The sequence below is a fragment of the Puma concolor genome, chromosome B2 (genome assembly GCF_028749965.1).
Source record: "Puma concolor isolate L17-30 chromosome B2, mPumCon1.1.hap2, whole genome shotgun sequence".
NCBI lineage: Eukaryota > Metazoa > Chordata > Mammalia > Carnivora > Felidae > Puma > Puma concolor.
In genome coordinates, this window is record NC_141671.1 from 42471228 (window position 1) to 42483910 (window position 12683).

At 38.6% G+C, this 12683-nt stretch overlaps 1 protein-coding gene across 1 annotated transcript in view; it reads left to right on the forward strand.

The window, feature by feature from the left end:
• POLH (DNA polymerase eta) overlaps window positions 1–12683 on the forward strand; it is a 41848-nt gene that overhangs the window by 10451 nt on the left and 18714 nt on the right. Inside the window, exon 4 of the mRNA XM_025926022.2 lies at window positions 2971–3188. Within this exon, the coding sequence (XP_025781807.2) occupies window positions 2971–3188 (218 nt within the window). The remainder of the gene's footprint in view (window positions 1–2970; window positions 3189–12683) is intronic.

Below are 12683 nucleotides of genomic sequence, written 5' to 3' on the forward strand. Positions count from 1 at the left end.
GAATTTTATGCTGGTAAAGACAGTGTAACTTTCCGGAAATAATGGTTGACATCACAATGTAATTTTGAAAGGCCACATGCCACCAACTTTAAACTGGATCATTTATCTTACTCTTAAAGTCTTCATCAAATAATGAGCAAAGCCAGTTTTATCAAATTTAGGAGTTTATAGACGAAGAGTTATTAAGACCTAGAGATGTAAAATTACTGTTTTGATAACTTGCAAAACCAGGTTATAAAATATGATTTGCAGAAATGTATGCATATTGAAGTTTATCAAATATTCTTTTTTTTTTTAACATTTATTTATTTTTGAGAGACAGAGAGAGACAGCATGAGCAGGGGAGGGGCAGAGAGAGAGGGAGACACAGAACCAGAAGCAGGCTCCAGGCTCTGAGCTGTCAGCATAGAGTCCGATGCGGGGCTCGAACCCACGAACCGTGCGATCATGACCTGAGCTGAAGTCGGACGCTTAACCGACTGAGCCACCCAGGCGCCCCTATCAAATATTCTTAAAATAGTTTGGAGTAATTTGCTCAAGAGGCTGTGAAGGAACACCAACTATCGCAAGAGTATCCTCTTCTCACTCTGTGTGTGACTGTATCCTGCCCTCATGCTCCTGCACGTGCTTGCACTTTTTTTTTTCCTTTGAAGTCTGTCCTCTTTCCAACACAAATAATGATTAAAAAAAAAAAAAGCCAAGTCTTTTCTCCAATTCTTTTGAGAATGTTTTACAGCAATAATTATACGGGTTTTTTTATAGATATCTTTGTGAAATGGTGCAAATATTTCATTTTTATGATAGATTCAATAGGAATACAGTACCTACTTTAAATTCCATAGCAGGTTCAAAGTAAAGAAAATATATACATGTTGCCATAGGAAACTAGCTATCTACAGCCAGAAGAGCTGCTTGTTAGGGTTTAAATAGAAGGTGTATGGTGAAACGGGTATCCGCTAGGGAAGGCTGTCACCACATTCTAGGCACTTATCTTCAGCTTGATAATTTGAATGTTAGTATACCCAGAAGTGATTGGACTTGGTTGGTTGGATGTGTGTGTGTGTGTGTGTGTGTGTGTGTGTGTGTGTGTGTGTGTGTGTGCGCATGCATGTGCATGTATATGTATGTGTGTATATATGTAGCAAGGACCAGCTCACATGTTGGTCAGACTTACTGTTGACTAGGTATAAAATCCAATATGTCACTTTTTAAAAAAAACTTTTTTTAATTTAATTTTTTAAATTTACATCCAAGTTAGCATATAGTGCAACAGTGATTTCAGGAGTAGATTCCTTAGTGCCCCTTACCCATTTAGCCCATCCCCCCTCCCACAGCCCATCCCCCCTCCCACAGCCCCTCCAGTAACCCTGTGTTTGTTCTCCATATTTAAGAGTCTCTTATGTTTTGTCCCCCTCCCTGTTTTTATATTATTTTTGCTTCCCTTCCCTTGTGTTCATCTGTTCTGTGTCTTAAAGTCTTCAATGTCACATTGTTAATTTATAGTGAGAAACACTGGGGCTCCTGGCTGGCTCAGTCAGAAGACTTTTGATCTTGGGGTCGTGAATTCGAGCCCTGCATTGGGTGTAGAGATTACCTAAAATAAATAAAACTTGAAAATATATAGTGTGGGAACCTGGCTGGCTCAGTCGTTAAGTATCTGATTTCGGCTCAGGTCATGATCTCACAGTTAGTGAGTTTGAGTCCCACATCAGATGAGCTCGTGCCTTGCTTCGGGTGAGCCCCACTTTCTCTCTCTCTCTCTCTCTCTCTCTCTCTCTCCCCCCCCTCTCTCTCTCCCCCCCCCTCTCTCCCCCCCCTCTCTCTCCTTCTCCCTCCCTCCCTCTCTCTCCCTCCCTCTCTCTCTCTCTTTCCCACCTCCTTCCCTCCCTCTCTCTCTCTCCCCCCTCCCTCCCTCTCCCTCCCTCTCTCTCCCTCTCCCTCCCTCTCTCTCCCTCTCTCTCCCTCTCTCTCTCTCTCTCCCCCTCCCTCTCTCTCTCCCCTCCCTCTCCCTCCCTCTCCCTCCCTCTCTCTCTCTCCCCTCCCTCTCCCTCCCTCTCTCTCTCCCTCTCTCCCCCTCCTCCCTCCCCCCCCCTGCCCCTTAAAGGATTTTCTCTCTCTTTGCCCCTCACTTATGACCCCTCTCTCTCTCTTTCTCTCTCCCTCTCAAAAAACATATTAACATATATGTGTATATATATGTGTGTATACAAATATATATGTGTGTATACATATATATATATACATACATATATATATATTGAGAAATGCTATCTTGAGGAAGACCAGATACTTGGGATCAGGGCAGTGTTTCCTGTAAATCTCATATTTGAAGACAAAAGTTGAAGCAGAATACTACATGGTAGATATATGAAAATAACAGAAAGAGTAGGTGATCTTAGTAAAATGTAGTTAAACAAGTTTGAAGCATTTCTTTCATCTTTGGGGAGATCCTTGTCACATAAACACATTCATGGTCTGGACACTTTCCACCTTCATAGTGCTAGAGTCACACTAAAAATGTTTGCCTCTGTGCTGCTTCTTTTTCTTTGCTTCTGTTACTGACCATCTGCCTGCGCATTGACCACTTCATCTGCCAAGCCATTCCTCTCTTTAAGGAGATCTTACAGGGGCACCTGGGTGGCTCAGTCGGTTGAGCGTCCAACTTTGCCTTGGGTCATGATCTTGAAGTTGATGAGTTTGAGCCCCGCATCAGGCTCTGTGCTGACAGCTCCGGAGCCTGGAGCGTGCTTCTGATTCTGTGTCTCCCTCTCTCTCTGCCTCTCCCCTGCTCATGCTGTCTCCCTCTGTCTCAAAAATGAAGATAAATAAATAAACATTAAACAAAAAAGGAGATCTTACATTGGTTATGTATATGATGATTCCATTATGAGATGGAGGGGATGGGGCTGACTATCTCAATTGTTGTGTTCATTTATTACCTACATATATAACAATCCTTATACTTTTTAGGTACCGGGAAGCCAGTGTGGAAGTGATGGGGGTAATGTCTCGTTTTGCTGGGATTGAACGTGGCAGCATCGATGAGGCTTATGTAGACCTGACCAGTGCTGTACATGAGAGACTACAAAAGCTACAAGGTCAACCTATCTCGGCCGACTTGTTGCCAACCACCTACATTGAAGGGTTGCCCCAAGGCCCTACAACAGCAGAAGGGACTGATCAGAAAGGTACTTCCATAGCATCGTATTGCTTCTGCTTCCTGCCTTTGGAACCTGCTTTGCTTGGTCACGCTGATCCTTCTTGGATTGATTGAAAGGAAACTTACACTACAACCTGAATGAATCACAAGGACTGACAAGGAAGGATATACAAATTCTTTTATCTTTTCAGGTATATGGATGTTGAGAAGCTGTGAAATCTGTATGAAATCAAGTTTCTCTTTAGATATCACTAGAGCAGGTTAGAGTTATCAGTAGACTGAGCACTTCTGTCATTTGTAGGTTAACTTATAGTGTTGTAACTTGGTTTCTTCATCATCTAAGTTTTTTAAGGGGGACCTCAAGGACAGGGAGTTGAGTCACTCAGAATTTCTGATCAATTTAGAGTGAAAAATATCAGTGGACTCTTCAGGGTCTCATTTTATTTTCCTTACTTTCACTTTCATAGTGATTTCCCCCTCCCTATCTAACTCTCCCTCTGGCACCCACTGATGTATTTGGTATATCTTCTTAAATTTGTATATGTCTTTATAAATTACACAGTGTTGCTTTATGTGTGTGCTTTTAAAATTTGTGCTCTTTGGGGCGCCTGGGTGGCTCAGTCGGTTAAGCGTCCGACTTCGGCCCGGGTCACGATCTCGCGGTCCGGGAGTTCGAGCCCCACGTCGGGCTCTGGGCTGATGGCTCGGAGCCTGGAGCCTGCTTCTGATTCTGTGTCTCCCTCTCTCTCTGCCCCTCCCCCGTTCATGCTCTGTCTCTCTCTGTCTCAAAAATAAATAAATGTTAAAAAAAAAAAATTAAAAAAAAAATTGGTGCTCTTTAATTAAAAGATAGTATTATCTTATAGATTTCATTCTTACTTTACTAATTTTTTAATTTTAATTCCAGTATCATTAACATATAGTGTAGATTCCATTCCTTTTCTTAATTTTCTTTTAGTGGTGATTTTATAGGTCTTTCCATGTAGTTGTATTTATGTGTAATTGCTTTTAATTACAGCATAATCCATGGTATGGATCTATGGTAGTTACAGACAATTCTCCTAGCTATTAATTCATTTGTTACTTCTAATTTTTTTTAATATTTATTTGCTAAATGTCCTCATTCATCCTCTTTTGGACCTATGCAGAGGTTTTTCTGAAAATGTTGTCAGGAGTGGACTGCTAGGTCATAAGGCATACACATACATTGTTTCACTAAATACTGCCAAATCATTCCCCAGAGTGGCTATCAATGGTTACCCCATGCCTGTAGTACACAAGAATTCCTGTTGCCCTCATATTCTTGCCAGCAGCTGGTATTTTTGAATGGTTAAAAGTACTCACCAATATGATGGCTATAATAAAGTAGTATTTCATAAGGAGCTCCTGGCTGGCTCAGTTGGAAGAGCATGTGATGTGACGATTGATCTCGGGGTTGTGAGTTCAAGCCCCACATTGGGTGTAGAGATTACTAAAAATAAATAAATAAACTTTAAAAAAAAGCCTTTAAACAGCAAAGTGGTTCAACAAAGTGTAGCATAAACAGAGTTAATGGATGACAGATTTGGGATAAGTAGAAAAGTAAAAATATGAAATTTTATTTCATGTTTTCAGTTTGTTTAAATTTATATTTCTCTATTTACTAGTTGAGGTTGAGCGTTTCTTCGTATATTGCTAGTTTATACCTTTGTGAATTGCTTATTTATAATCTTTACCCAATTTATCATTGGATTTCCTGCCTTTTTTTTTGCAAGAGTTCCTCATATATTGCAGTTATTAGTGTCTTGTCTATTTTTGACACTGCAAATATCTTCTCCCAAATCTGTCATCCATTAACTTTGTTTATGCTGTACTTTGTTGAACATGATTCTTTTAGTCCATCATTTTTTTCACCTTATCTTTTGTGCATTTTGAATCTTGTTTTAGATATCCATTTCTACTAGAAGTTCACAAAGACCTTTTCTACACTTCTGTTTGCCTTGTAATTTTTTTTAGGTCTTTTGGCTATATGGAGTTCAACCTTTTTATTTGATTTTATAAAAATCTTATTTATATTATTTAAAAAAATTTTTTTTTTTTTTTGAGAGAGAGCACAAGTGAATGAGGGGCAGAGAGAGAGAAAGTATCCCACGAGGTGCAGAGAGAGAGGGAGAGAGAGTGTGGAGTCCAGAGTGGGGCTTGAGCTCACCTGGAGCAGGACTCAAATTCACCCGAAGCGGGGCTCAAACTCACCTGATGTGGGGCTTGAACTCCTGAACTGTGAGATCATGTCCTGAGCTGAAGTCAGACGCTTAATCGACTGAGCCACCACCCCAGGTGCCCCTATTTTTTATTATTATTATAATAATTTCCTGACAATTACTTATTAAATAATCCATTCTTTCTCAACTTCCCATGTAGAAGTGGGTCAGTTTCTGTAGTATCCCATTTGTCTCTCTGCTCCTGCTCCAGAAACACATTGTTTTGTTGTTGTTGTTTTTTTTTTACTCTTTGTAGTATGTTCTATTTGATAAGGATGTCCCTCTGCTTTTGCTTTCCAAACTTGTCTTACCTATACATGTACCTTTGTTATTCACTGTGCATTTTAGAATACAATAGTTGAATTCCTCAAAAAATCTTGATAGGATTACATTGAATTTATATATTTAGACAGAATAGTTATGTTAATGTTAACTTTTGCCATCCGTAAACATATCACTGAATTTTTTAGGTCTTCAGTTGTGTCCCTTTTAATTATTTTTTTTTTAAGTTAAAATTATTTATTTTATCTGTTATAATATTTTTACTTCCTCTGAGATCTGGAATCCAGTATATTTTCTTTTTTTTCTCATCTACACTTTTAATTGATGTAATACACATCAAGTGCACAAATTGTAAGTGCACCTTGGCTAATTTTCACAAAGTAAACCCCCATTTGTAAGTAGCATCCAAATCAAAACCAAAACCAGAATCCTAAAAGGCACACCTGTCTACACTTCCAGACACTATCCATTCCTCTCCCCTTCCTACAGTAACCATTGTCCTTATTTCTATTTAGCTTATTTTTGAACTTTATAAAATTGAAATCATGCAATATATACTTGATTCTGGCCTCATTTGGTCAACATTGTGAGATTCATCCGTTCTGTTGTATGTAGTTGAGTTTGTTTACTTTCATTGCTGTGTAGTATTGAATTACATGAGTATGTCACAAATTATCCATTCTATAATTGATGGATATTTGAGTTGTTTCCATTTTGGGTCTACTAAGAATAGTGCTGCTATGAATATTCTTGTAAATGTCTTTTGGTGAACAAATGTATGATTTCTGTTGGGTATAGGACTAGAAGTGTTTAATTGTAGGATTTACCTAAAATCAGCTTTAGTTTGCTTATAGTCAGCTTTAGTAGGTACTTACTGCCAAACAGTTACCCAAAATGGTTGTACCAATTTGTTTACTTATTTTTTAAGTTTATTTGTTTGAGGGGCGCCTGGGTGGTTTGGTTGCTTAAGCATCCAACTTTGGCTCAGGTCATGATCTCACAGTTCGTGGGTTCGAGCCCCATATCGGGCTCTGTGCCAGCAGCTCAGAACCTGGGGCCTCCTTCAGATTCTGTCTCCCTCTCTCTGTGCCTGTCCCCCACTCGTGCTCTGTCTCTGTCTCTCAAAAAAATGAGTAAATGTTAAAGTTTATTTGTTTGAGAGAGACACAGCATGAGTGGGGGATGGGCAGAGAGAGAGAGGGAGGGAGAGAGAGAATCTCAAGCAGGCTCCACGCTGCCAGCACAGAGCCGAATGCAGGGCTCAAGCCCATAAACCCTGAGATCATGACCTGAGCTGAAACCAAGAGTCAGACACTCAACCAACTGAGCCACCCAGGTGTCCCTGGTTGTACCAATTTATAATCTCACTAGTAGCATATATGAAAATTCCAGTTGTTTCACATGCTTTTCAGCACATTTTTTTTTTTTTCTCTTTTGCATTTTAGCCATTTTGATGGGTGTGTAGTGATATCAGTGGTTTTAGTTTGTATGTCCCTGGTCTTAATGAAGTTGACCACCTTTAAATGTATTGACCATTTAGATATCTTCTTTCATTAAGTACCTCTTTAAATCATTTGCTCATTTTTTTTTGTTGGATTGTCTTATCTCCATCTATAGGACTTCTTTATATAATCTGAAATGAATCCTTTATTAAGTATATTGCATATTTATTTGCATATATTATGATGTATTATTATATTGCATATAAATATATTGCAAATACCTTCTGGTCAGTGACTTGTTTTTCACTCTATCACTGGTGGCTTTTGATGAAACAGAAAGGTTCTTGATTTTAATTTGGTCCATGTATTTTTTTTTGTTCTTTATGGACAATATTTTTTATGTCCTGTTTAAGAAATACTTACCTACCTCAAGGTTATGAAGCAATTCTGTTGTCTTTTCTAGAAGCTTTATTCTGCTTTTCATTTATAATCCATTGTGTGTGTGAGAGAGGGATCAAATTCCTTTTATTATGTGAGTATCCAATTATATCTTTATTAAAGCTTTACGTTTTTTATAAAGGTCTTGTGCATTAATTTGTTATGTTCATAAATGCTTTAATTTTTTATTGCTATTGTTTTACTTTTTTCTTTATTTTATACTTGGTTGATGTGTAGGGGAGTGATAAGTGATTTTTGTTTTTTTAAATTCAGCTTCATTTACCTGACAAAAACTTTCAATATGTAGGCATATGTCAGAGATATTTTGTGTTTGGTTACAGACCATCCACAATAAAGCAAGTATCTCAGTAAATTGAGTCAAATTAATTTTTTGGTTTCCTAGTGCATAGGGAAGTTTTGTTTACTATACTGTAATCTATTGGGGGTACAATACCATTAGATCTTTAAGAAGAACATACCTTAATTTTAAAAAGCTTTATTGCTAAGAAATGCTAACCATCTGAGCTTTCAGGAAGTTACAATCACTGATTCCAGATCACCATAACAAATAAAACAATAATGAAAAAGTTTGAGATAATTGTGAGAATTACCAAAAAGTGATTTAGAGACACAAAGTGAGCAAATGCTGTTTGGAAAATGGTGCCAATAGATTTACTTGACAGGGTTGATACAAGTACTCAGTTTTTTAAAAAATGCAGTATCTATAAAGCACATTGAAGCAAGATACAATAAAACAAGGTATGCCTGTAATCTGCATGAAAATGCTTTTGATAAGTAAAATGTATTCAATGGTTAAAAATACTTTCTTAAATAAAGCAAAATTAAGGCAGGGCACCTGAGTTGCTCAGTTAGTTGAGTATCCAACTTCTGCTGAGGTCATGATCTCATGGTTCAAGGGTTCTGGCCCCACGAAGGGCTTTTCCGCTGACAGCATGGAGCCTGCTTCAGATTCTCTGTCTTCCTCTCTCTGCTTCTCCCCTGCTTGCACACACGCACGCACACACATGCCCACACTCTCTCTCCCAAAAATAAACATTTAAAAAGATGCTCTTAAATTAAAAAATAAAATTAAGGCAATGAAAATTTGCTTTTGTGGTAATATTGGATTGTAATATTTCTAGATACCAGATCTAAGAGGATCTGGGTCTTAACTTTTTTTTTTTTTTTTTTTTTTTGAGGGTGCAAGTGGGAAAGTTGCAGAGAGAGGGAGAGAGAGAATCCCAAGCAGGCTCCACACAGTCAGTGCACAGAGCCTGACATGGGGCTCAAATTCATGAAACCATCAGGTCATAACCTGAGCTGAAGTTGGACGCTTAACCAACTGAGCCACCGAGGCACCCCTGGGTCTTAAATGTTTTAAATCAGATATTATGAAACTTGAATTCAGCTGGATCTTACAGAACAAAACAATTGGCATTTAGAGGCTTTTTGAACAGGGTATCTACAGTTTTTCCTAGACATTTTCTAATACTTTTCATAATAGCTCTCTTCAAAACAGTGGATCTCCCCTTCATTTGTAACATGAACATTGGTACTTTTACAACTATTATTTTGTAACATTATTCTTGTAAGTGCTCTTTCAGTAAAACATTTTGAATGCTGGCCAGTAACCAAAAGGAGACTGGATACCATATTATAGCAAGTTAGCTTCTGCGGGGGGGGGGGGGGGGGGGGGGGGGGGGGGGGGGGGGGGGGGGGGAGGACATTAAGGCAGTCTGTGATTACTTGTAGAAACAATACAGATTTTCCCAGAAAAAGGTCCAAGAGTGTTTAGCTTACTTCTGGTTAAAGTGGTGAATTTCCCACGGGTTCCATGTTTTAAAATGAGACATAAGATGTAAAGTTTCCTTTTGCTGTTGAACAGTTGTAGGATATGCCTTTAATATGTTGTTTGAAGGGCAGTAGTAGAACTGCTTGTTCTACTAGGGAAGCTTGTGAGAAAGACCATTAAGGAATTATAGCAGAGTTTATAAGTTGGAGGCTGCATATCCTTCAGTTCTTTCAGGGCAATACATGGACAATAAAAATTGTGCCACTTAAAGGAGGCAGAGTTATGGTACATAAACATTCGATGAAATATGTCCTGATTTTCTTTATTATTTTGGGACCCGAGTCAGAAATTTAACAGTCATAATAAGGAAGGTTTTTCTTTGGTCTTAACTTTGTGTACCACATCTTGCTGTGTGTCTAATGCTTTAAAACACTTGGAATTGGTTTATAATGGTTTAAGTCATGAAGTCTTTAAGGGTTTTTTGAGGGCTGTATCCCCTTTTGAAAATTTTTTGAAAGCTTGTTGACCCTTGCGTGCCTCAGAAAAATGCATATCTACACATAAGACAATTGTGTGTGCAGTTTTCAGGAGATTCACAGACCCTCTGAAACCCGCATACCTCAGAATAAGACGTGTTATTACACATTATATTGGTATTTTTGGCTGCAACTCATTGTTAAAGAGCTTCCGACTGAAGATGATGGTGTATACCTTCACTGGTGGAAAATGTTTACTTCAACTCAAATGGACGTGTTCCTCTTTCTTCTATGCCCATCTTTCTTATCTATGTACATTTTTATTAAAAATGCCAATGTTTATTTCTGTATGTCTTATGTATCTGTTGCCTTAGTGTGTCCAGTTTAAGTATTTAGTTTCCAGATGGAGTGATACCATTTTTTTATTTATAGTGCTCAGAACAGTATAATGTCTAGTAAATGGTTTATATTTCATATTGTATTCCTGAGTCTTCATATGATGTGTGCAACCAAAAAACTGGTAACGGAAATTAGCTTATCTAAGTGCATGTAATCTTCCAGAAATTGTTTTTCATGGATGTGGCATATTTCAAACCTAGGAAAAGAAGCCGGGTGCTTGTGATATTTTGATAACTGAAGTTTCTGTTGAACTCTCCCATCCTGCCCCTTACTTCAAAGCTAGCAGTCCTGCTCAGCCATACTGCGTTTGCAACTTTGTATTTTCTGTTTCTGAAATAGTTACATGCATGGAAAGTTTAAGTGGTAGGATTACATAAAGATAATACTCAAAAACTGCCAGAGTGAAAACTTTCCCTTCAGGGCCATTTTGGAACTAGTTTGTATTAGCTAAGGAATGCCTTAGTTTTCTCCTCCCTTTGGTCTTAATATATTTCATTTAAAGCATATATTGAACATCTTTTGAATGCCCAGGACGTGAAGCAGTTGGGTAATAGTACAAGAAATCATAAACCTTGGTGTGCCTGGGTGGCTCGGTTGAGCATCCAACTCTTGATTTTGGCTCAGGTCATGATCCCAGGGTCGTGGGAGTGAGCCCTGTAACAGCTCCATGCTGAGCGTGGAGCCTGCTTAAGATTCTCCTCTCTCTCTCTCTCTCTCTCTCTCTCACTCACTCTCACTCTCTCTCTCTGCCCCTCTCCCTTACTTGCATACACTCTCTCTAAAATAAAAATAAATAAAATTATAAACCCTTTTTAATGATGAGAGTTGCAGGGGTTGGTGGGACCCCCTGCTGGCTTTGAAGAGGTAAGCTGCCATGTTGTGAGAGGGTCTTTGGAGAAGGCCCTCATGGCTAGGCTCAGATATTGGCCCACTGCTGACAGCCAGAAAGAAAATGGAAACCAAATTCTACCAACAACCAGAGGGAGCTTGGAAGACACCAATCAGCTCATAGCACAGAGGAGGGCATACTTATTATCAGTGCAGGAACTTCTCTTTTGTAGTTTTGGTTTCTGGAGTTGTGGAGTCTAGGTAGAGGTTTATCAGTTTAACCCCAAGTTTTGGCACAAGTCATCAGTGCTCAGTCTTCTGTTCATCATTGCACTGGAGGTACAAGATGGTGTAATCAGAACAGAAGAGGGAATAAAAGCTAATTCAGATGTGAAGGAAGAGGTAAACTTTGTTTGCAGGTGTCATGACCGTGTTTGTAGAAAATCCTAAGGGATCTACACCCCGCCCTAAAAAAATACAGTAAGTGAGATTAGCAAGGTTGCAGGTGACAAAGTCAGTATGCAAAAATCAATAGCAATTCTATACACTAAAATTTTAGATGAGAATTTGAAATTTAAAAGCAATGTTATTTGCAATAGCATTACAATTACGAAATTATTAGAAATATATATGTGAAGGGACGCCTGAGTGGCTCAGTTAAAACGTCTGACTTCAGCTCAGGTCATGATCTCACGGTTCGTGAGTTTGAGCCCCGTGTCAGGCTGGAACAGCCTGGAGTCTGCTTCAGATTCTGTGTCTCCCTCTCTCTGCTCTTCCACCTCTCATGCACTCTCTCTCAAAAATGAGTACTTAAAAAAAATATATATATATATATATGAACATGTACTGTGAAATGTATATATATATATATATACACACACACATATATGTATATACGTATATATGAAAAACTAGTTCAGTGAAAACTACAAAACATTCCTGAGAAAGTAAAAAAGATGAAATCAATGGAGAGACATACCATGCTCGTGGATCAAAAGACTAAATAGTAAATATTAGAGCTCAAGTCTCCCCAGATTGACCTAGAGATTCATTGTTTTCTCTTCTAGAATCTCAGCAGGATTTTGTAGAAATTGACAAACTGATTTGAAAATCTGTATGAAAATGCAAAGGATGTGGGGATAGCCAAACAACTTTGAAAAAGAACTAAGTTGGAAGACTTAAACACTACCTGGTTTCAAAAGTTATTAGGGGCACCTGGGTGGCTCAGTCGGTTAAGCATCCGACTCTTGATTTTGGCTCATGATCTCACAGTTCATGGGACTGAGCCCTGGGTCAGGCTGTACACTGACAGCATGGAGCCTGCTTGGGATTCTTGCTATCTGCCCCTTCCCCACTTGTGTTTTTTTTTTTTTTTTTTTCTCTCTCTCTCAAAATAAATAAACTTAAAAAATATTTAATTATAACCTTATAGTAACTAGGGCAGTGTAGTATTGGTGTAAGAGGAGACAGATCAATGGTACAGAATAGGAAATGTGCAAACAGATCCCCACAGTTTTGGTCAGTTGGTTTCCACAAAGCTATCCAGATAATTCAATAGGAAAGGAAAGTCTTTCAGTTCTAGTGGGCATTTTATACCAAAAACTGCCTGAATCTTTTCCCCCAGTC